Source organism: Phodopus roborovskii, unplaced genomic scaffold (assembly GCF_943737965.1).
Source record: "Phodopus roborovskii unplaced genomic scaffold, PHOROB, whole genome shotgun sequence".
Classification (NCBI taxonomy): Eukaryota; Metazoa; Chordata; class Mammalia; order Rodentia; family Cricetidae; genus Phodopus; species Phodopus roborovskii.
In genome coordinates this window covers 12,452,772-12,472,439 of record NW_026125295.1, presented here as the reverse complement: position 1 = coordinate 12,472,439, position 19,668 = coordinate 12,452,772, and the positions used below count along the sequence as shown (strand labels likewise).

The following is a 19,668-nucleotide window of genomic DNA, read 5'->3' as shown; positions in this document are numbered from 1 at the left end:
GGGTAATGGGGAAGTTAATCCTTGATGCAATCTAACCGAAAACTGGTTTATAAGCAAGTGTGAATTCTTGTTCTTTTTGGTAAGTATAAAACTTTTTTTTAAGACATAGCATACCATGTACAGTCCAGTCCATATGTTTCTCAAACTATTAGTATAATTTCTCTAAATTCATTAAAATTGGTGATTTTCAAACCTGATTGTGTATATCAGCCTGTGAAGGTGCTTGCCACCAAACCAGTCCCTGAACCACCCACATACTGAACGAGAACCAACTCTGTAAAATTGTCCTCTGACCTTCACATGCACACTGGTATGCACCCATACATATACATAAATGCATGTAATTTTATTTTTGAGATAGTCTCACTATGTAAACTTTGCTAGCCTGGAACTTAGCTGTAAACCAGGCTGGTCTTGCACTAACGAAGATTCCCATGCCACTGAAGTACTGTTATTAAAGCCATATATATGGCTTTAATTTTCTCCTTAATAAGTTGGTGTGGTATTACAAAACTCTACAAATTCTTCTTGGGGCATTTCATCTGGTAGAAATTTGAACTGTATAGTCTGCATATAGGGAAATCATAGCAGCAAATAACTACCAAGGCTGTACTGTCCGATCAACCAGAATCTGAACAGTTAATAAATAGCATTTCACACAGGACCAAGCATTCTTGAAAATGAAGGCAATGGTGGTACATTCTTGTAATCACAGCTCAGAAGGATCCCAAGTTTAAGACCAACCTGCTATACATAAGATCTGTCTCAAAAAAAAAAAAAAGAAAGAAAATTTTCCCCCCTGGAGAAAACGGGGATAATGTGTAAAATCTGCACTGAGTGAACTATAATTTTCTGTATAATATTCTGAATTCAGTCCCCAATGGGAGATAGGGAATTGCTTCTGGTATGCTGCATGTAATATTCTGGGGGACCAGCCTTTGTTAATCTTAAGAACTCATGTCATAAAGGGCAGAGGCAAGTGGCTCTCTTTGAAGCCCCTTAAGGGCTGGCTACAAAGTGAAGTGGGAGGAAGCTTGGATCCTGAACTTCGGGCCGATGTCTCAGATGACTGTCACAAAGAATGGCTCTTTTTCTCTGTTTTCTGAAGAGTCAGGCAGATCTTTGCCTCTCCCCCACTTCCTTTCCCTTCCCTCCCTTTGCTCTCTTCCCCCAATAAAACTTCGCATTTAAAAAGTGATAGCTAATGGAGCCAGGTGTAGTGGTGCACACCTTACTACCAGCTTTCAGTAGGCAGAAGCAGGTGGATCTGTATAGTTTGAGCACAGCCAGGTCTACACAGAAACCCTGTAGGTGTAGGAGGGAAAAGTCAGTGACCCAGTTACTATTAATACTCGTACCCTCCAGGCCCAGCCTGCCCTGTTCTGACCCCTGGAGAAACCAAAAATGGAAAATTCCCTGTCTGTTTGCTGTGTGAAATTGGAGATGTCCTTAACCACATACACACACACACACAAGACTTTTGCATGTTCTTGTAGCTTCATGATGAGCAGCCATGTAACCTGTACCAGCAGTAGCTTTTCCCTTAGGAGAAATCACTGCCCTAAGTGTTTGAAGACCTTAGCCAAAATACCCATACCTTAAAGTACAGTGACCACAACCTGTAGGTAGGCACCTGACACTTGGGGGGGGGAAATGTGTCTAACTTGATTTCTTAGCAGCCTATCATTTTGTATGCTCTACCAGGTGAAGCAGCTCTCAGGGATTGGCTTTGGCCTTCACACTGACACTTGTAGTGGCCATCTGGAATGTAGCATCCCTTATTCCATCTCAGGTCACTGTTGAAAGGGGCCCTCATGTATCCCAGGATAGCCTTCAACTTCTGACCCTCCTGCCTTAACCTCCTATGTGCCACTGTGCCCAGCTCTTAGCAGTGTCTACCAGGAATGGTGGAAGTAAGTTCATGTAGATCATTACCATCCAAGTAAGTTTGTCCCCAAGCCTGGTCATTCTGTGGTGGTTGTTATTAATAGCATAGCAGCTAGGCATAGTGACATGCTTGTAGTACCAGAATTTTTGATAGAGGCAGAACTGGGAATTTAAGGCTGGCCTCAGTCCTGTATTAAGTTTGAAGCCAACCTGGGATGGGAGATAAGGTCTCAAGGGAGTGGAGTGTAGGACATGAACACCACGATGAAAGTGGAGGTTGGGCTGTGCTGGAGATGGGTCTTCTGTTGCCCTGCTCTGCATCCTTATCCTCTGATATCTAGGGATGGAAATTGGGGTCTGGAGAAGTGTCTCAGGTTAGAAGCACTTGCTCTTGTAGAGCACCCGCATGGTGGCTCGCAACCATCTGTAACTCCAGTTCCAGGGCATCTGAAGTCCTCTTTCTTCCTGAATACCAGCTATAGTGTGGTGCACATACATGTACATGCAGGCACAACACCCATGCACACACACACACAAAAACGAATATTTAAAGGGTGAAATGAAGAGCCTCCACATTCAGATAAATATAATTTTTAAGAAGGAAATCCAAAATTTCAGTGTGTTCGTGTTTCTACTGAGGGTTTAAAGTCAAGCTGATGTTCTCTATCTGGACCAAACTCTGCCTGGTCAGTTAAAATGAGAGCTGTGACAGTAGCCCACTGGTGAAGCCATTGTCTTTCTATCCGTATTTAAGGATGCATGCAGCAGTCATGGCAGTGGTCCTTGTGGCATGGCTTGGCTTTATCAGCAATCAGCAAGTTGCCAAAACTCCATAGAAAACAGGCAAGTAGAAGCCATTGCCATGCAAAACATCTCAAATGGTACATGAGTTTTTTTTTCCCTGCTCAATTTATATATATCACCTAATTACTCTGTTCTCGGTGCTAGGAAGGATCATGTCAACAGTTGATTTTTTGTTTTTAATTCCAAAATGGTGCTTGATAAACAGCACATTGACAGCACATTTCCTTTTGTGCACAAGGTCCTGGGTTCAATTCCAAGCCAACACACAATTGAACTAAGTGGTAACAGAATTTGTCTCCAGGGAGGGTAACAGAATTTGTCTCCAGGGAGGGGAGAACATAGTTAAGGAATGAGATATTTCATATTTAGTACCATATGTTTGTTTTACTGATTAAAACCCCAGAATTTAAAAGGATAGTTAAACAAAATGTGTTAAAGATGGAAAACAAGCTAGGATAGATAGAGGGGTTTGCCTGGTTGGTTCTAGACAGGGATTACACGCATGAACTACCATTACCAGCAAAAACAATTATGTATTTTGTAGTACTAGGAACTGAACCTAAAGTCTGTGTTAGGCAGGTTCTCTCCCTAACCCTGAGTGAGAAAAGACTCTTTGTTGCTGCCATGCCCTAGACATGAAGTGCCTTGCCACACAGCCGGGCCATAGAACAAAAAGGTAAGCACCTCCACCAACATCCACTTTTGACAACTATCAGCCAAGAACTGAAAACAAGCAGATACTGGCTCCCTCTTGAATGGAACTCCAGACTCAAGGAACCGGGACAGATGTGGCTCGTTGCCACTCCATAGATGCCATCTACAGGCCCTACAGAGCCTACCTCTGATCCTGGTACTGAATGGGATATAAAGGCCTAACTGCGTGAACAGGACGAGAGGGTCTCACAGAGGGCACAGTAATAGGAAATTGAACTTTTCTGGCACAAGGTTTGCCAGGCTGGGGAAATAGGCTGCAGCGTTGTTGTGACAGGAGAAATGAGTGTTGAACTAAATAAATGATGGATTCTCCATCTTGGTCATATTTGGTATCTGACCATCAACACCAGCATCACCTCTTGTCCTTGGGCTGAGCTGGACATAATCATTTATGTCGATAACAAGATATCAAGAAATAGGCTATTTGGAGGCGAGGACTACTAGATGTCTAAGTCATGGCTCTCTGCCTCCCTTCCCAACAGGTCTCCAATAAGCAATGAATCTGGGTTAAGGGCCACATCTTATGTGCATTGGCGATGATCTAGACCTTGATATAACCAGGAACTTGGGTTTGGGTAATACTGGTCACCTGGGAAGCTATGCATTCTGAGGAAGTAGGGACAGACTCAAAGTCCGCCCCGGATTTAGAGAAGGCAAGGCAAAGTCAAAGTATTGGGGAGGGTCTCACGCCTTGTCCGAGTAATACGTTGGGCAGACCTGGTTGTGCAAGATCTAAATTAATGGCTTTGGCTGTAGACGGATTAGGTCTGATCCGATTAGAGCCTAGGCCGTCGTATTCGCCTCCTTGCCGGGTTCTGTCGACGTTAGCCCTGCTCTCGGGAAGACTGGGAGACCGACGGGAGAACCTTCCCTGCCCCGAACATCGGCTTGGCGCAGAAACCCGAGAGTCGGTACCCGGGACCCCGCCGCTTTCCACACGGGGGGCGCGGGCTTCCGCCCCCTGCGGCCCTTCCGAGCCCCGCCCCGAGCCTGCGGGTGTCTGAGCCCGCGACGTCCCCGCCTCCCTGCGCGCGCGTGGCGGGTGGGTTCCTAGTTGGTCCTCGGCCGAGCGCGCTCTGCACAGGGAGCGCAGGCCGCGCAGGCCGGCCCTGCGGGCTCCCGCCCGTGCACCTGTCGGCTTCCCCCCCGCAGCTCTGCTGCCGCCCCTGTGCGCCGCGCGTCCGTCCCTCTCCACGTCCGGTGCCAGGGGGGGTCTGTCTGTCCCCCTGGCCAGGAGGACCGAGAGGGGCCGGCGTCAACGCGACGTGCAGCGGGGCGGGCGGAGTGGGGGCGGCGCCGAGCGCGGCGGCGGCGGCGGCGGGCGGCAGCGGCGGCGCGGGAGGCGGGGAGGCGCGGCGCGCGGAGGACAGCGGCTGACGGCGGCATGCGGCGGCTCATGCTGCCCACCGTGGGTTGAGGCGGCCGCAGACGGGCGGCAGGCGCGGCGGCCGGGCAAGCTGAGGGCGCAGCCAAGCCGCGCGCACCGCGCACCGCGCACCGCGGCCAGGGCTCCGCGCAATGGGCCGAGCTGGAGGCGGGGGCCCGAGTCGGGGGCCGCCGCCGGCGCTGCTGCTTCTGGGGGCCACGCTCGTCCTCGCCGCTGGGGCCGTGCCGGGTAGGTACCCACCGCGGCCGCGATCGCAGCCAGCCCTCGCGCCCCACCCCGGGCCAGGGTCTCGCTGGCTTCAGGTCCAGGTGGAGTCCCCAAGCCCTGACAAGGGGGCGGGGCACCGCCTGGCCTGCAGCCGGGGACCTGGGCGGGAAAGGGGCGCGGGAGGAGGAGAGGACCTGTAAGGGGGTGGGGGGGACACAGGCCAACGGGGAGCAGCCGGTAGCCTGTGAGGAGACGGCAGGGTGGGCTAGGGTGGGGGTGGGGTCTTGAGGTAGGGGCGGGGTCTTGGACGGGGCGGGGCCTGGGTGAGATTTGTGGGCGGGGTTTGTGGGCGGGGCGGGGTCCCGAAGATGAGGCGAGGATGAGCCTGAGTTGGTGGACTACCCTGACCTTGCCTGTCAGACTGCGGGCGTTGTCGGGGGCGGGAAACCAGAGGCAAGGTGTATTTCCCGGGCTTGGGAGGTAGACTCAGGGGCGGGCCTTAAAAGTGGGGCGTGGCCTTGGAAACCGAAGGGGTGTCCCTGGGTGGACCCTGGTCTACTGGATCCCTCTCAGACCCCCACGCGCGACCTTAACACCCTGCCCCTCGCCCTCCCACAGCACGCGAAGCAGGCAGTGCGATCGAGGCTGAAGAGCTGGTGAGGAGCGGCCTTGCATGGGAGCCGCGTGCCAATGACACGCGGGAGGGCGCCGGCTCGCCAGCAGCTGGGGAAGATGAGACCTCGTGGAGAGCGCCCGGCAGTGAGCTGGCTGCTGCGATGGGCCCTGAGGTCGGGCAAGAGGAGGCACTAGAGGCATCGGCTGCAGTGACTGGCACTGCCTGGCTGGAGGCAGATAGCCCAGGCCTGGGTGGAGTGACCTCAGAGACTGGCAGTGGTGACGCCCAGACCCTCCCAGCTACGCTCCAAGCTCCTGATGAGGCTCTTGGGTCGTCTACAGTACCCCCTGCCATCCCTGAGGCTACTGAAGCCAGTGGGCCTCCCTTGCCCACCACTCATGATAAGCTTAGCCCAGGCTCCGAACTCCCTGAGAGCCCCTTGGAGGTGTGGCTGAACCTGGGAGGTAGCACACCTGACCCTCAAGGGCCAGAACCCACTTATCCCCTTCAAGGCACTCTAGAGACCCAACCAGCCTCAGATACAATTGACATCGACTACTTTGAAGGATTGGATAGCGAGGGTCATGGTACAGACATGGGCAGCTTCCCAGGCTCACCAGGAACCTCAGAGCATCACCCTGATACCGAAGGAGAGACCCCTTCCTGGAGCCTGCTTGACTTATATGATGACTTCACCCCCTTTGATGAGTCGGATTTCTACCCCACCACATCCTTCTATGATGATTTGGAAGAAGAGGAGGAGGAGGATAAGGATGCAGTGGGAGGTGGAGATCTGGAAGATGAAAATGACCTCCTCCTGCCCTCTCAGAAGCCCGGCGTGGGGCCTGGGACAGGACAGCCCACCAGTCGGTGGCATGCTGTCCCTCCACAGCATACTCTGGGGATGGTCCCCGGCAGCAGCATCTCTCTCAGGCCCCGCCCAGGAGATCCAGGCAGGGACCTGGCTTCAGGGGAAAATGGCACAGAGTGTCGAGTTGGCTTTGTCAGGCACAATGGTTCCTGCCGGTCAGTGTGTGACCTCTTCCCAAGTTACTGTCACAATGGCGGCCAGTGCTACCTGGTGGAAAACATAGGGGCTTTTTGCAGGTAAGGGAGTGACAGGTGTTCGGGGGCTGGTAAAAACAGTGCCTGCCTGAGCAGTGTAGATGGGTCAGACTCAGCAAAGGGGAGGATTTGAGAGGCACTGCTGCCCAGAGGAGGTGCATTCACAACCCAAACACACTGGGTACATGGGTACACATCTCCTCTGTAATCTCAACACTGGGGAGACTGGGGCAGGACACTTGTGAAAAACGGCCACTCAACTTTAAAGGCAAAGTGGGGGTTTCTCCAAGTGCTTAGGAAAGCAGCCTTCCTAGTAAAGGGAGCAGCCCTGCTGGGAAGTTAAGATGGCTGCAGAGTGTTCCTGCCTCACTGTATGTATTTGGCCAGAGAGTTTCTCTGAAGCCGGTGTGGGCATGAAAAGTCAAAATGCAACCCCAGGACAGCCCCTACAGCAGCCACACTCACAGGTGGAGTCAAGCAGAAGCTTCTCACAAAACCTTGCCATCTGTCAGTGTCCTTGATTGGATGGTAATTGGAGATTACCTTTTTTGGGATAGTCAAGTGTATAATGTTTTCAAAGAAAAGAGTTTAGATATCCCTAAGGACATCATCTAAAGCTTCCATCCCACATCTCATCAGGAACTTCAGGCACCTCATCTCTGGGAATGCCCTTCACTTACCTGATGGAAAACACAGCTCCCTGTGGAAGGATTGAAATCAAGGGTGGCCTGGGCCATTTTGTTTGTTTGGTTGGTTGTTTTTTTTTTTTTTTTTTTGAGACAGGATTTCTCTGGGTGATTCTTTACACAGTGGAGAACACAGTCTTGCTCTTACTAGACCTCTGAGGAGTGTTTCTGTTCTCCACGTATCTCTTTTCTTTCTTTCATTTATTTATTTATTCATTTTGAAACAGGGTCTCACTGTATGACCCCGGCTGTCCTGGAACTCACTTTATAGATCAGGTTGGCCTTGAACTCTGCTTCCTAGAGCTGGGCTTTAGGAACCATGCTCAGTCCTTTCTTGCTTTTTGTCTCGTTTGTTTGGTTGGTTGGTTTTGGGGTGGGGGAGTGTTTTTTGTTGTTGTCCATTTGGTTTTGTTTTTTGAAACAGGGTTTCTCTGCGTAGCCCTGGCTGTCCTGGGACTAGCTCTAGTAGACCAGGCTGGCCTCGAACTCACAGAAATCTATCTGACTCTGCCTCCCACTGCCCAGCTGTCCTTTCTTAGACCAGGCTGGCCTTGAATTCCCCTGTGTAGCCAAGGATAGCCTCGAGCTCCTAAACCCCTCCTTCTACTTCCCAAGTCCCAGGATCGATCGTGTGCCTGAGCCACACCCAGCCATGGCTCTCTTTTAAGTATCTCAGTGTTTCTTTTTGTTCCTTGATTATTAAGCACTTAAGATTTGGCTATAGCACCCTGGCATTGAAGCTTGTGTTCCAGCTCTGTCTGATGATGGTCGTGGCACTAGGAGCACCCATATAGGATATAACTACATAGTTATAGGAGGAGTTGTCCAGCCATTCCCAAGAGTAATTTCTTGATCCAAAAAATTATAGTGATGGAAAAGCATAGTAATTAGTGACTGTAATCCCAGCACTTTCAAGGCAGAGACAAAAGAAACTGAAGTTCAAAGCTAGCCTCAGCTATATACATAGTAAGTTTGAAGCCACCCTGACTCAAAACAGAAAGAAAGAAATATTGTGGGGTATTAGAAAGAACTTGCCAGTTTAAAGACCACCAAAGGTGTAAGAGATTCTGTGAGTTTATTCTGTCTTTAGTCTGAAGAACTATAGTGATGACTTCAGGCTGGGGACAGCAGAGTTGGCAAAATCATCTTTTATCCTCCTGGAGGCCTGCCATTTTTACCTTCAAAGTGAGCTTCCCGCCACAGTGTGAGGTCTGGAGCTCTGGCTGCCTTTGGAGGTCTGTGGAAGTGCCCAGAACTCCTGATTCTCTCGGGGAATTCTCCAGTAGGAGAAAGATTGTCCTCCTTCATGGTCCACATGGCCATTCTCCCCAACAGGAGGACTTCTCCACACGGCCTATACCACTTCCCCCTGCTTAGCTTCTGACCCAAGGTCACACTTAGACCTCCCTCCCCAGGCTCCTGCTTCAGCTTTGCACACCCAGGCCTGGTGGCTGCTGGCAAACTGTTTTACATTCCACTCACAGGAGACTGCTGAGTCTTTCGTTGCAGACTGCAGCGTGCCTTTGTCTCCGTTACCCTGGCCCGCTGCAAGGAGAGGATCTGAGCTATGGAGAACTTTTCTAGATCACTGGGTGAGAGGGCCCCCACATAGAAGGGTCTGCATTCCCTGGCAACCTTACACAGATTGTCTGTACCTCCCATTGCCAGGAGATTTAGATGAAAACACAAATCCCTTATTAGACACTCCTCCCCACCCCATTCTGGGTGTGAGGTAGCCACTTCGCATAATTTCACCTCTGTACCTCTTTTCCTAGCCTGCCATTCACCGAGGTTCGTGTCCTCCCTCCTCTGCCTGCCTCTATCCTTCTATATCTTTCCTCTTTGAAGCAGCCTGGTTTCCATGGAAACAGCAATGTCATTGGAAGAGTTGGAGCCTGGGAATGTCCCCAAGGGCAGGAGAAAGTCACTCAACAAAAGGAGGAAAAGCCCTCTGTTGGCAGGCTAGTTCTCACAGTCCTGAGAAGCTTTGGGGGCAGAACTTGGGGCTGTAGGGGTAGGAAGAGAAAACCCACCTATCTTAGTGTGCCAGTGTCATGTGAACTGGTGCAGGGCAGGTCCCAGTACTTCGCCTTGAGTCACATCATCATCTTCCACCCCGAGCCAGAGCAGGCAGAATTCTGGGAACCCCTGCAAGGCAGAAGTCTAGGATTCCCTTCCCTCCCATCACTTAACACTCATGGAACTTAAGAGTTTCCTTCAGTTTCCCGGCTTTGCTCACCTGGCCCATTTCACAGCTGTAAAGTTGGGGTGAAGACAGTGAGGAGATCTGCTTGGATTGGGGAGGCTGTGATCCCGTAGTCAGTCCTCAGAGCAGGCTATTGAGCTGAGCTCTTGCTGTGGCTAAGCCCTGAGTCCCTCTGTCCTTGTAGGTGTAACACTCAGGACTACATCTGGCACAAGGGGATGCGCTGTGAGTCCATCATCACCGATTTCCAGGTGATGTGCGTGGCCATTGGCTCAGCGGCTCTTGTACTGCTCTTACTGTTCATGATGACCGTGTTCTTTGCCAAGAAGCTCTATCTGCTCAAGACTGAGAATACCAAGCTGCGGAGGACCAAGTAAGTGTGTACCCTGCAGCCTTTGCCAGGCAGAGGCACCCTGTCCCAGCCAAGGCTGTGCCTAGGAGGGCTGCTCGCACGGGTTCCCGAGCCCTTTGGCTCATGCTCAAAGTTCACCCAAGTTTATCTATTCATATGTAAAATGTGCCAGGTGAAGCCCTGGGCCTGCACAGTTGTCAGCCAGCCACACTCCAGCATCTAAAACCCAGGAAAGGATGCTAATGAGAGGGCTTCCAGCCCACACCATGTCCCTAACTCAATAAATTACTACACTCACTCTGCCCTCCCTGTCTCCAGTGACACCCAGTGACCAGCGAAATAATTTTGCTCACAAATCAGTATGGAGTAACTTCAGCCCCTTCAGACCTGCTGTCATTTAATGTCAGCTCCTCCTCCTCCTTAGTGGATGCTGAGGAGAGAGATGTTATTGGCACACTGCATTGCCTTTTAAAAGCTCACCCTTTAGGCTAGGGAGTTAGCTCCATTGGTAGGATGCTTGCCTCCAATACTCAAAGCTACTCAAAATTACCGTGTTATTCCATTGCACCATGTAAACAGGGTGTGACCGTGTATCCCAGCCCTCAGGAAAGATGGAGGGAAGCTAGAGGGTCAGAAAGTCAAGGTCAACCTCAGCTGCATAGGGAGGTTGGAGCCAGTCTGAGCTATGTAAGCCCCTTTTTCAAAAATGAATAAAAAATAAGGGAAAGACTCACCCTTGAAAGCATGCCCTATAACAGTCTGTTTGCCATTGTTCATTTTCATCTTCTGAGAGCGTACCCTAGTCTGCAATAGTCCCCTTGGTCCTTGTCCACTTCCGCCCTTTACTCCTTACTCTTAATAAGTTGAACCTGTTTTGTATACATATTTTCAGGCTTGTGTACACCTGTGCGCACACACACACAAGTGCCGCTCAATCCGATCCCAGCATGATAGAATGTCGGGGTTAACTCTTGTGTCCTTTAAGGACCACGCAGGAATACAGGCTCTCTGGGCTGTGCCTGCTGTGCATCTGAGAGCTGACCCACACCTTTAACACTCAGATGTGACCTTAAGCACTAGGAAAAGATCTCTCTCATCACTAAGCAAAGTAAAAACCCTATTGAAAGTGTCCCAGGAGACTACGAGCCCAGCTTCCTTGGGACCCGAGACAGTTTATGTAGCACTGGGCTCACTTTGCTTTCCTTTCCCGCCCTATTGACCCCACTGGCCTGAGCCTCCCTCCAGAGAATGTGACTGAAGGACTTTCCCTAGGTCCTGGGAAAAAGACAAAACGCCATCTGTTGCTCCTGTGCTGGGTAAAGACCTGCACTGTGCAGACAGCGGCAGCCCCGTGACCTTGCAGCTAACCGCCCTGGGGCTGAAGGGCCTCCTCCTTTGTCCCTGTGCATTGAGGCAGGGACACAAATCTGTGCACATGCTCACTCCAGAGGGACACAAGCCGGGCCCTTGGCCCCTCATTCCATGGCTCCACCAAAGCAATGGGTTTGCAGGGAGCTGGATCATAGGGCCTCTTCAGTCAGGGCAGCTGCTGATGGCGGTTGCCGGAGAAGGGGGGTCACTGCTCTGAGAATGCCATGTGCACTGAGCCCTGCAGATGCTACTGACAGTTATTGATTCTAAGATACACATTTCTTCCCACATATTAGCGTCTCTGAAATTGGATTGTGTCTTACAATTGCTGGCATCGCACAATCACTGTTGGCCAGATGGTTGTCTTGATACAGTAGTGATTGCCTGGCATGCACAAACACGATCATAGTTGTTCATATCATTGGCAGTTCTTTAAAGTCCCAACGTGCTACTTCAAGTATAGAAATCCCAGGGGACAAGAAAGTATTGGATTGGCTTACGTGGCTGGTTTGTTCCCAATGGTGGTCAAGTCTTGGTGCATCTTACTGTATTGATGGTATAAAGCGGTATTCAACAATGAAGCCGAGGCATTGGTGCTACTACTACAGTTTGCTTCGATCACTTGACATTTCCCCTCTCCTGTCCTTCCAGCAAATTCCGGACTCCATCTGAACTCCACAATGATAACTTCTCCCTCTCCACCATTGCCGAGGGCTCTCATCCAAATGTAAGGAAACTTTGCGACACCCCCTGTGTCTCCTCCCCCCATGCCCGTGCCTTGGCTCACTATGATAACCTTGTCTGTCAGGTAACTTGTCTTCTTCACATCCCCCCTTTTGCATGTCTCTGCCCTGGCCCCATCTCAGAGTAGGAAGTCAGTTTAGGGCAACCCAGTGGGTCAAGGAAGGTGGGATGAGCATTCTGGGGCATCACTCCTCCGACAGGCTGTTTCAGGCACTGGAGTCTTCTCGAATGGCTTTTAATTTGAACCTTCATCTGCCCTTTGGAAGTTAGTCATTGTCTTTTACCTTGCATTGCTGGACAATTTCCTGGTGGTCCCTGAAGCCAATGGAGACCGCCCTGATGCTCCTTGGTGTGTTCTGAGGCCCCGTAGCAGCTAGCTCATGGGTCTGAGATGAGCACAGAAACTGTTAGAATTATTATTAGTCTAGAGTAATTCTGATCCTTGTGTAGACAGGGCTGGGTTTTGTTGTTGTTGTTGTTTTTTGGGGTTTTTGTTTGTTTTTGTTGTTTTGTTTTTGAGATAGACCCTCCCTATATCACTGACTAGCATTGAATTTGCCATGGACTCTCCTACTTCCATCTCCCAGTTCCTGGAATCGTAAGCATGAAGCACTACCATGACTGACTTTTGGGGGTGGGGTTGAGGGAGCTAGAGTTGAGGCAGGGTCTCTTGTAGCCCAGGCTGGCCTCCAACTTGCTATGTAGCCTACGATGGGTTTGAAATCCTGATCCTCCCACCGGTCTCCTAAATGTGATTACCAGTGTGTACACCACACCTTGCTTGTAATTCTGCTCTTAGAAGGGTAAGTTCACACTATTAGTTGAACCTACCGATCAGGTCACAATGGACCATGTTCTAAAGACACTGGCTAACTGACCAGCCCATAGTATAATACTGGATGCTATCAGAGAATTTAAAAATAAAGCAGGAGCCATCCAAACCAAATTATATCATGTCTAGATCCAAGAGTGTCACAAACAACGCAGGCTCCATGTTTCCAGATGAGCACTTTGTCAGGATACAGATCACAGTTGCACAGAGGCAGGGACTGGCCGAGATGCTCTGACTGGGCAATGACTCTGAAGCAGAGGTTTGAAAAACGTTTTGATTAGACCTAGGGAGTCAGGACTCCTTGCTCCATAATAGTCTAGACCGTTCTGTCCAGGGATGCCTCCTGTAAGTTAGCAATGTTTCCTATCTGAAGCTGACTGTGTTAACTCACAGTGTAATCCCAGCACTTGGGAAGATGAGGCAGGAGGACAGTTATGAGTTCAATCAGCACTTGAGACTTTGTCTGGAAGAGAGAGAAAGACAGTTTGAGGCCAACTTGGACTACATATTGAGATCCTATCTCAGTAAATAAATATATAAACAACAAAAGGACTGGGAAGATAGCTTGGTCCGTGAAGTACCTTCAGTCAGGGTTTCTAGATCACTAGAGAATGATGGTGTGTGCAGGCTCTCTCTCTCTCTCAGATCCTCTGTTGGACCTGCCAGCTTGTACAATGTGGCAGCAGATGTGACCAATGTGGAGTTGCTCCCGCCTAACAGTGCAAATGCCCTCAGGAAGGTTTGCTGCTTCTGGCAGCTTCACACGGACTCCTTACCCTTCTGAAAGGGATGGAGGAAACAGCTCCTCCTAGAGCTGTGCTTGCGTGAGCCTGCAGTTCTTAGCTGGGCTCTGTGGGGAGGTCAGGGTTGAGAGACCCAGCTTTGAAAGCAGCAGAGAGCAGGATAGCTGCCTTGGACCTGCCTAAGGAGGGGCTGTGGTCTTGGCTGACACAGTAGTTGGTCAGCCCTCGGAGAAGTGGCTGGACCAAGCCATGGTAGTCTCTTGGCTCTTCTTGGGTCCTGAAGGTAGTTTTCAGCTGGAGTTACACCAAAGATCAACCCAAGGCCCCTACATGTACACTATGTACACACACACACACACACATGCGTGCACAAACACACACACACGTGCGCGCGCCTTGGACTTGCACCCAGAAGCATCTTCTTCTTTCTGCATGTGTATGGGTGCAAGTATCTCATCTCACTGTTCAGGTCAAGAGGATAACATGAGGGAATTAGTTCTCTCCTTCCACTATTTGAGTTCCAGGGTTCAAACTCAGTTCATTAGACTTGGCAGCAGTCACCGTTACCCACAGGGCCATCTCACAAGCCCAATTTTATAATTTTTAATATAGAGGTTATTTCTTTGTAGAACTAGAGTTGGCCATCTTCCTACCTGTGCCATAAACTCCGTATGTCATACTCTAAAGAGACTGCACCATTTTAAGACCTCTGCTGCTCTGGGCTAAAGTAAGACATTGTCACCTGTGACACAGCTCACAGTCTGTGCGGCTGAGCAGCTCTCCTGAAGATGACTTGAGGGAGAGGGTTGGAGAACATGTAGGAAGGTTCAGCTGTACAGTCTGAATGGAACCACCTGAAACCCACAGGTGGACTGCCCAGCCCTCAGCTGCTGTGTGCTTACCAGTCTAATCAAAGGGGAGGGGACCCCTGGGTCCTCTGAAGGTCTGAGAGGGTTCCCGGGCGTTCTGTTCGCCCGTGTTCCCCTCATGGACCCTTTAGCACTTTTGACTCTTGCTTAAATCTTTCCTGCTTCCCAGACTGCACCTGTCTGTGTGCTGCCCTTTGCCTCAGACGTTTGCATCTGGACGTGGGGGGACCCAGGCCTGAGCCCACATTACCCCTGGGCATGGAGTGCCCATATGGCTAGGGTGGGACACTGGGAATAGGGGGTCCACAGTGGTTCTTGGGGTGCATGCCAAGTGTCTGTCCTGTTCCCTCATGGCCAGGTACATCTGCCAAGTCAAAGGCAGATGGCCCATCTGCTGTGCATTCGGTGACCTTGGACTTAACAGGACAGGACCAGCTCTGGAAGAGACAGTTGGGCTGAAGGAACCCTACCTTAACTCTTTGCAGGAGGTTTTACCTTGTTTGAGATCCCTGTCTGGGAGCAAACCCCTGCTTCATCCTCTTCGGGCCTGCTCCCCCAACCCCGTGGCCCAGAAGGCAGTTTTCTCAGTAGCTCAGACTGGCTTTGAATTTGCCATCCCCCTGGGATCACAGGCCTGAGTCGCCAGGACTGGTTGGCAGGCCCTGAGCCCTTGAGGGGTGGCCTCTCCACCTTTGTGACATTGGCACTCTTTATAAGTCACCCATCACAGTTTTCCCACAGTTTGCCCCGAGAGCATGTGATGAGGCTTCCACAGGGACCAGAAACCAGGTTCTTAAGAGGAGAGGTGGCTGTAGGCCAGGTGGGCTTTCCTTGGCTTTTCAGACTACCTCACCCTTCTGGAGTGGAGGGAAGAGTCTCCTGCATTTTGGGCAGGCACTATCAACTAAGAGTTGGTATATATCTCCTGCCTGCCCCTATCTTGAACTTTGAAAGTGGCTAAAGCAGAATGAGCCACTATGTAGTGACACTTAACTATAACTCAAATACTTGGAAAGGCTGAGGCAGAAGGATCATGAAGTCATCCTGGGCTACATAGTAAGAATTGTCTTTAGGAAGCTGAGCATGGTGTGATTCTGGAATGTGAAAGGCAAAAATAAAAGTATTAAGAGTGCATGTTCATCCTTAGCTACGTTAAGTTCAAAACCAGTTTGGGCAACATGAAACCCTGTCTCAAAAACAAACAGGGCTGCCAAGATGTCTCAGCAAATGAGAGTGCTTGCCACCAAGCCTGATGTCCTCAGTTTGATCCCAGGGATCCATGTGGTAGAAAGAGAGAACGAACTCCCACAAATTACCCTCTGACCTCCATGTGAGCACTGGGGCACAACCCCCCATAATATCAGTAATTAACTTTAAAAGGTTTACACAAACAGGAGCTAGAGAGATGAGAGCTGGAGTTTGAGCCCTGCACTCCCATAGCAAGCTGGCTGTCCATGCACATTGACAATCCTAGCTCCAAGGTAGGCAGAGGCAGGAGGATGGCTGGGACTTGCTGGCTTCCGGTTTAGATGAGAAAACTAGAGTCTGGTTTCTGCCCCGCCTCCAAAGAAGAGATGGAGGGTGGTAAATGAGGAGCCTGAAGCCCCTTCTGTCCATCACAAACAGGCAGCACATGTGTGCATACACTCACAGACACATGCAGCACAGGTGTGCACACACTCACAGACACATGCAGCACAGGTGTGCATACACTCACAGACACATGCAGCACAGGTGTGCATACACTCACAGACACATGCAGCACAGGTGTGCATACACTCACAGACACATGCAGCACAGGTGTGCACACACTCACAGACACATGCAGCACAGGTGTGCATACACTCACAGACACATGCAGCACAGGTGTGCATACACTCACAGACACATGCAGCACAGGTGTGCATACACTCACAGACACATGCAGCACAGGTGTGCACACACTCACAGACACATGCAGCACAGGTGTGCATACACTCACAGACACATGCAGCACAGGTGTGCACACACTCACAGACACATGCAGCACAGGTGTGCACACACTCACAGACACATGCAGCACAGGTATGCACACACTCACAGACACATGCAGCACAGGTGTGCACACACTCACAGACACATGCAGCACAGGTATGCACACACTCACAGACACATGCAGCACAGGTATGCACACACTCACAGACACATGCAGCACAGGTGGGCATACACTCACAGACAGATGCAACACACGTATGTATACACTCACAGACACATGCAGCACAGGTGTGCACACACTCACAGACACATGCAGATAACTAAGTATTCTTTTTAAGCTAACCTGAGGGTGATAGTGAATGCCTCTAATTCTAGCACTTGGGAGGCAGAGGCAAAGGCAGATGGATCTCTGTGAACTCTAGGCCAATCTGGTCTACATAGAAAGTTCTTGAACAGCCAGGGATTCAGTGAAACCCTATCAAAACAAAACACAAAAATCCAACAGGAGGTGGTGGCGCACGCTGTAATCCCAGATAAACCCGATCTCAAACAAACAAATAGAAGATATCTAGTGAGATAAGAATATTCTCCCCTTTAAAGGGTACATATGTATGTGCATGTGTGAGTTTATATGTGCCACATGCTTGACTGGTACCCAAGGAGAGCAAAGATTATGAGATCCTCCGGAGCTGGAATAACATGGGTGCTGGGAACCGAACCTGGGTCCTCTGGAAGAAACTGTAAGTGATCATAACCACTGAGCCGCCTCTCCAGCCCCGTCTCTACCCTTCTTGATGAACATGAGCCTGTCTGTGTAACCAGCAGAGTCAGGACACTTACAATGGCTACTTGGGCACAGAGAAGCTGAGGCTGAGGAGTCCCACTGCATCCTCCCTGCAGTGGGCTTCATGGGAAGGAATGGAGCAGGAGTTGCCATGGCAACCCTCTGAGTGGTCAGAATGTGAAGTCGGAGGCCTGTGCAGGTGTGGGCTTCCCGTAAACCCTTAACAGGCAAATGCAGCCAAGGGTAGGTGCCTGTTCTGGGCACAGGTGGACCTCCAAGGTGCATTCTGAACCCTCAGCTTGACCTTGGGCTCACAAAGAATGTGGGAGGCCCCAGAGTTAATGTCTCCAGCAGGTGCACTTCGGACGACTGAGGCCCAGGAGTCTTTAACCTCCAGCTGCAGTTTCAGGAAGCCCAAGGCCTCTGGCTTCTGCAGACACCACACTCTGGTACACATACCCACACACGGTACATACATACACATAACTAGGAAAAATAATGAAATACTTATTTTCAGAGATAGGCGGATCTCTGTTAGTTCAAGGCCACCCTGGTCTACAGAGTGAGTTCCAGGACAGGCTCCAAAGCTACAGAGAAACCCTGTCTTGAAACAAACAAACAACAACAACAAAAAAATATTTTCTGGGGAAAAAAATCTTTAAAAAATAAATATCCAGGTATGGCAGTGCATGCCTTTAATCCCAGCACTAGGGAGTCCGATCTCTGTGAGTTCAAGGCCAGCCGGGGCTGCATAGTAAGACTCTGCCAGTAAATAAACAAACAGAGTGGACCTGTTTCTCCCTCATGTCTCTTTGTGAGAAAAGATGCATGGCCTGAAGCAAACTCATTCATAATCTCATTACATGTGTATGTGTCTGCCTGCCTGTTTGTTTCTGAGAGGGCCCCACACAGTACAGGCCGGTCTTCAACTTGCTATGTAGCCAAGGCTAGCCCTGAATCCACATCCCTAGGGCTGAGGTTACCAGTGAGTCTTATGAAGATGACTTTCCTCCCTGGCCGATGCTCCTCAGGTCAGCCCCTCAGGCTCTCCTCACCCCCCCCACCCCCGTTCAGCACCTCCGCCACGCCCTCACCCTCCGCCACCTAGGGAAGCCTGACAAGATTGCTTTGGTTCTTCTGCCTGTCTTCTTTGTTCCCGACAACCCTCCCCCACTCTCTCCTCTTCTAGGATGATCCCAGCGCTCCCCACAAAATCCAGGAAGCTCTCAAGTCCTGTCTGAAAGAGGAAGAGTCCTTTAACATCCAGAACTCCATGTCACCCAAGCCTGAGGGTGGCAAGGGTGACCAAGCTGACTTGGAGGTGAACTGTCTCCAGAATAACCTAACCTGAAACAGGATGAGGGAAGGGGGGTGGGGGAGGGGGGCCACTGTCTCCTCTTGTACAGTTGGCTTCTCAGAACCATTTGTTAAGCTTTTCTTTTTCTGATCTCATGGCATGCTCCGATGTGTTTTGTAGGAGGGGGAAACACTTAAAATAAGCAAAGAAACTGAGCAGGATTGCATATATTGGATCGTTTTTGTCTGTGCTGTCTGTGCATTGCTTCTGCAGCTGGGATTTCTAAACCTTTGCTGTTATTCAACTGACTTTTTTTTGTACTTTGACCCACCTTTTTTTGGAATACCACTTAAAAAACAAGGTTCTTGAAATAAAACTTTTTAAAAAGCTGTCCACTCTCTTAGTATCATGGCGTCTCCTGCCTGCTCATTGTCTTTGGTTCTGAGTTCCTCCCTCTCTCATGGGAGGTGTGTGCCTAAAAATGTTTGAAATCGGGCTAGAAAGATTTGCAGAGGGCTAGCGTTCGGTTCCTGTCAAGCACATACGCACATCTTCTCAGTGGTGGCACATCATCTCTGGCTGCCTTAGCAACAGGACAGACCATGCCTTGGACTGTAGTGCATTTTCTCACAGCTCTGGGAGTAAAGGTGTCCACAGGATTGGTTTCTATTAGGCCTCTTTTCCTGGCGTTCCAACAGCTGTCTTCTCTGTATCCTCACTGGGCCATCTTGAGGAACATGTATGGAAAGAGGGGTACAGGACCATCCTCCAAGCCAAGCAGCCACTATCTTAGGGAGCTTGGCTGCATTCACTAGGAAAAGTCACCTCAGCTGGGCTTGTTGACCGTTTACACCCTGCAGAGAGCAGGCACAGCTGCTTCCTACTGCCTGTCGTATCCAACTCTGCCCTAATTGCCCACAGCTAGAGTATATATAGGGGTGGCGGCGACTAGGGGCAGGGGTTCCATCCAGGCCAGTGTGCAGGAAAGTCACAATTTGTGGGAGAAGCACCTACCCCGGTGAGTAACCCTTCACCTGTGTTCTGTAAGTGAGCCCAATAAGCTCATTGGTTTTCCCAAAGTGAACTTTGAAGGCACTATTCCTTGATTTATTTTTGGGGTCTTAGATGGA

General features: G+C 50.4%; 1 protein-coding gene across 3 annotated transcripts; it reads left to right on the top strand.

Annotated features, from left to right (window-relative positions):
• The first annotated feature begins 4,690 nt into the window (after positions 1 to 4,690).
• On the top strand, positions 4,691 to 18,602 carry Cspg5 (chondroitin sulfate proteoglycan 5). Of its 3 annotated transcripts, none has more exons than XM_051203600.1 (5): positions 4,691 to 5,020; positions 5,618 to 6,722; positions 9,757 to 9,945; positions 11,947 to 12,103; positions 18,431 to 18,602. In XM_051203600.1, the coding sequence occupies exons 1-5, from the start codon at positions 4,924 to 4,926 to the stop codon at positions 18,590 to 18,592; spliced, it is 1,710 nt and encodes a 569-aa protein (XP_051059557.1). In that variant the 5' UTR covers positions 4,691 to 4,923; the 3' UTR covers positions 18,593 to 18,602. The 3 variants fall into 3 exon arrangements, with proteins under 3 accessions (XP_051059557.1, XP_051059576.1, XP_051059567.1); XM_051203619.1 differs by having other exon boundaries at positions 4,694 to 5,020; positions 11,947 to 12,022; XM_051203610.1 differs by lacking the exon at positions 4,691 to 5,020 and adding an exon at positions 5,367 to 5,457.
• Positions 18,603 to 19,668: the final 1,066 nt, after the last annotated feature.

What these genes read in the sequence shown, in the direction of transcription:
- Cspg5 (XM_051203600.1), top strand. Translation starts at nt 4,924, where the DNA reads ATGGGCCGAGCTGGAGGCGGGGGCCCGAGTCGGGGGCCGCCGCCGGCG. An exon ending in AACATAGGGGCTTTTTGCAG is followed by an intron (nt 6,723 to 9,756) that starts GTAAGGGAGTGA and finishes CTGTCCTTGTAG; the next exon opens with GTGTAACACTCAGGACTACA. An exon ending in ACCAAGCTGCGGAGGACCAA is followed by an intron (nt 9,946 to 11,946) that starts GTAAGTGTGTAC and finishes CTGTCCTTCCAG; the next exon opens with CAAATTCCGGACTCCATCTG.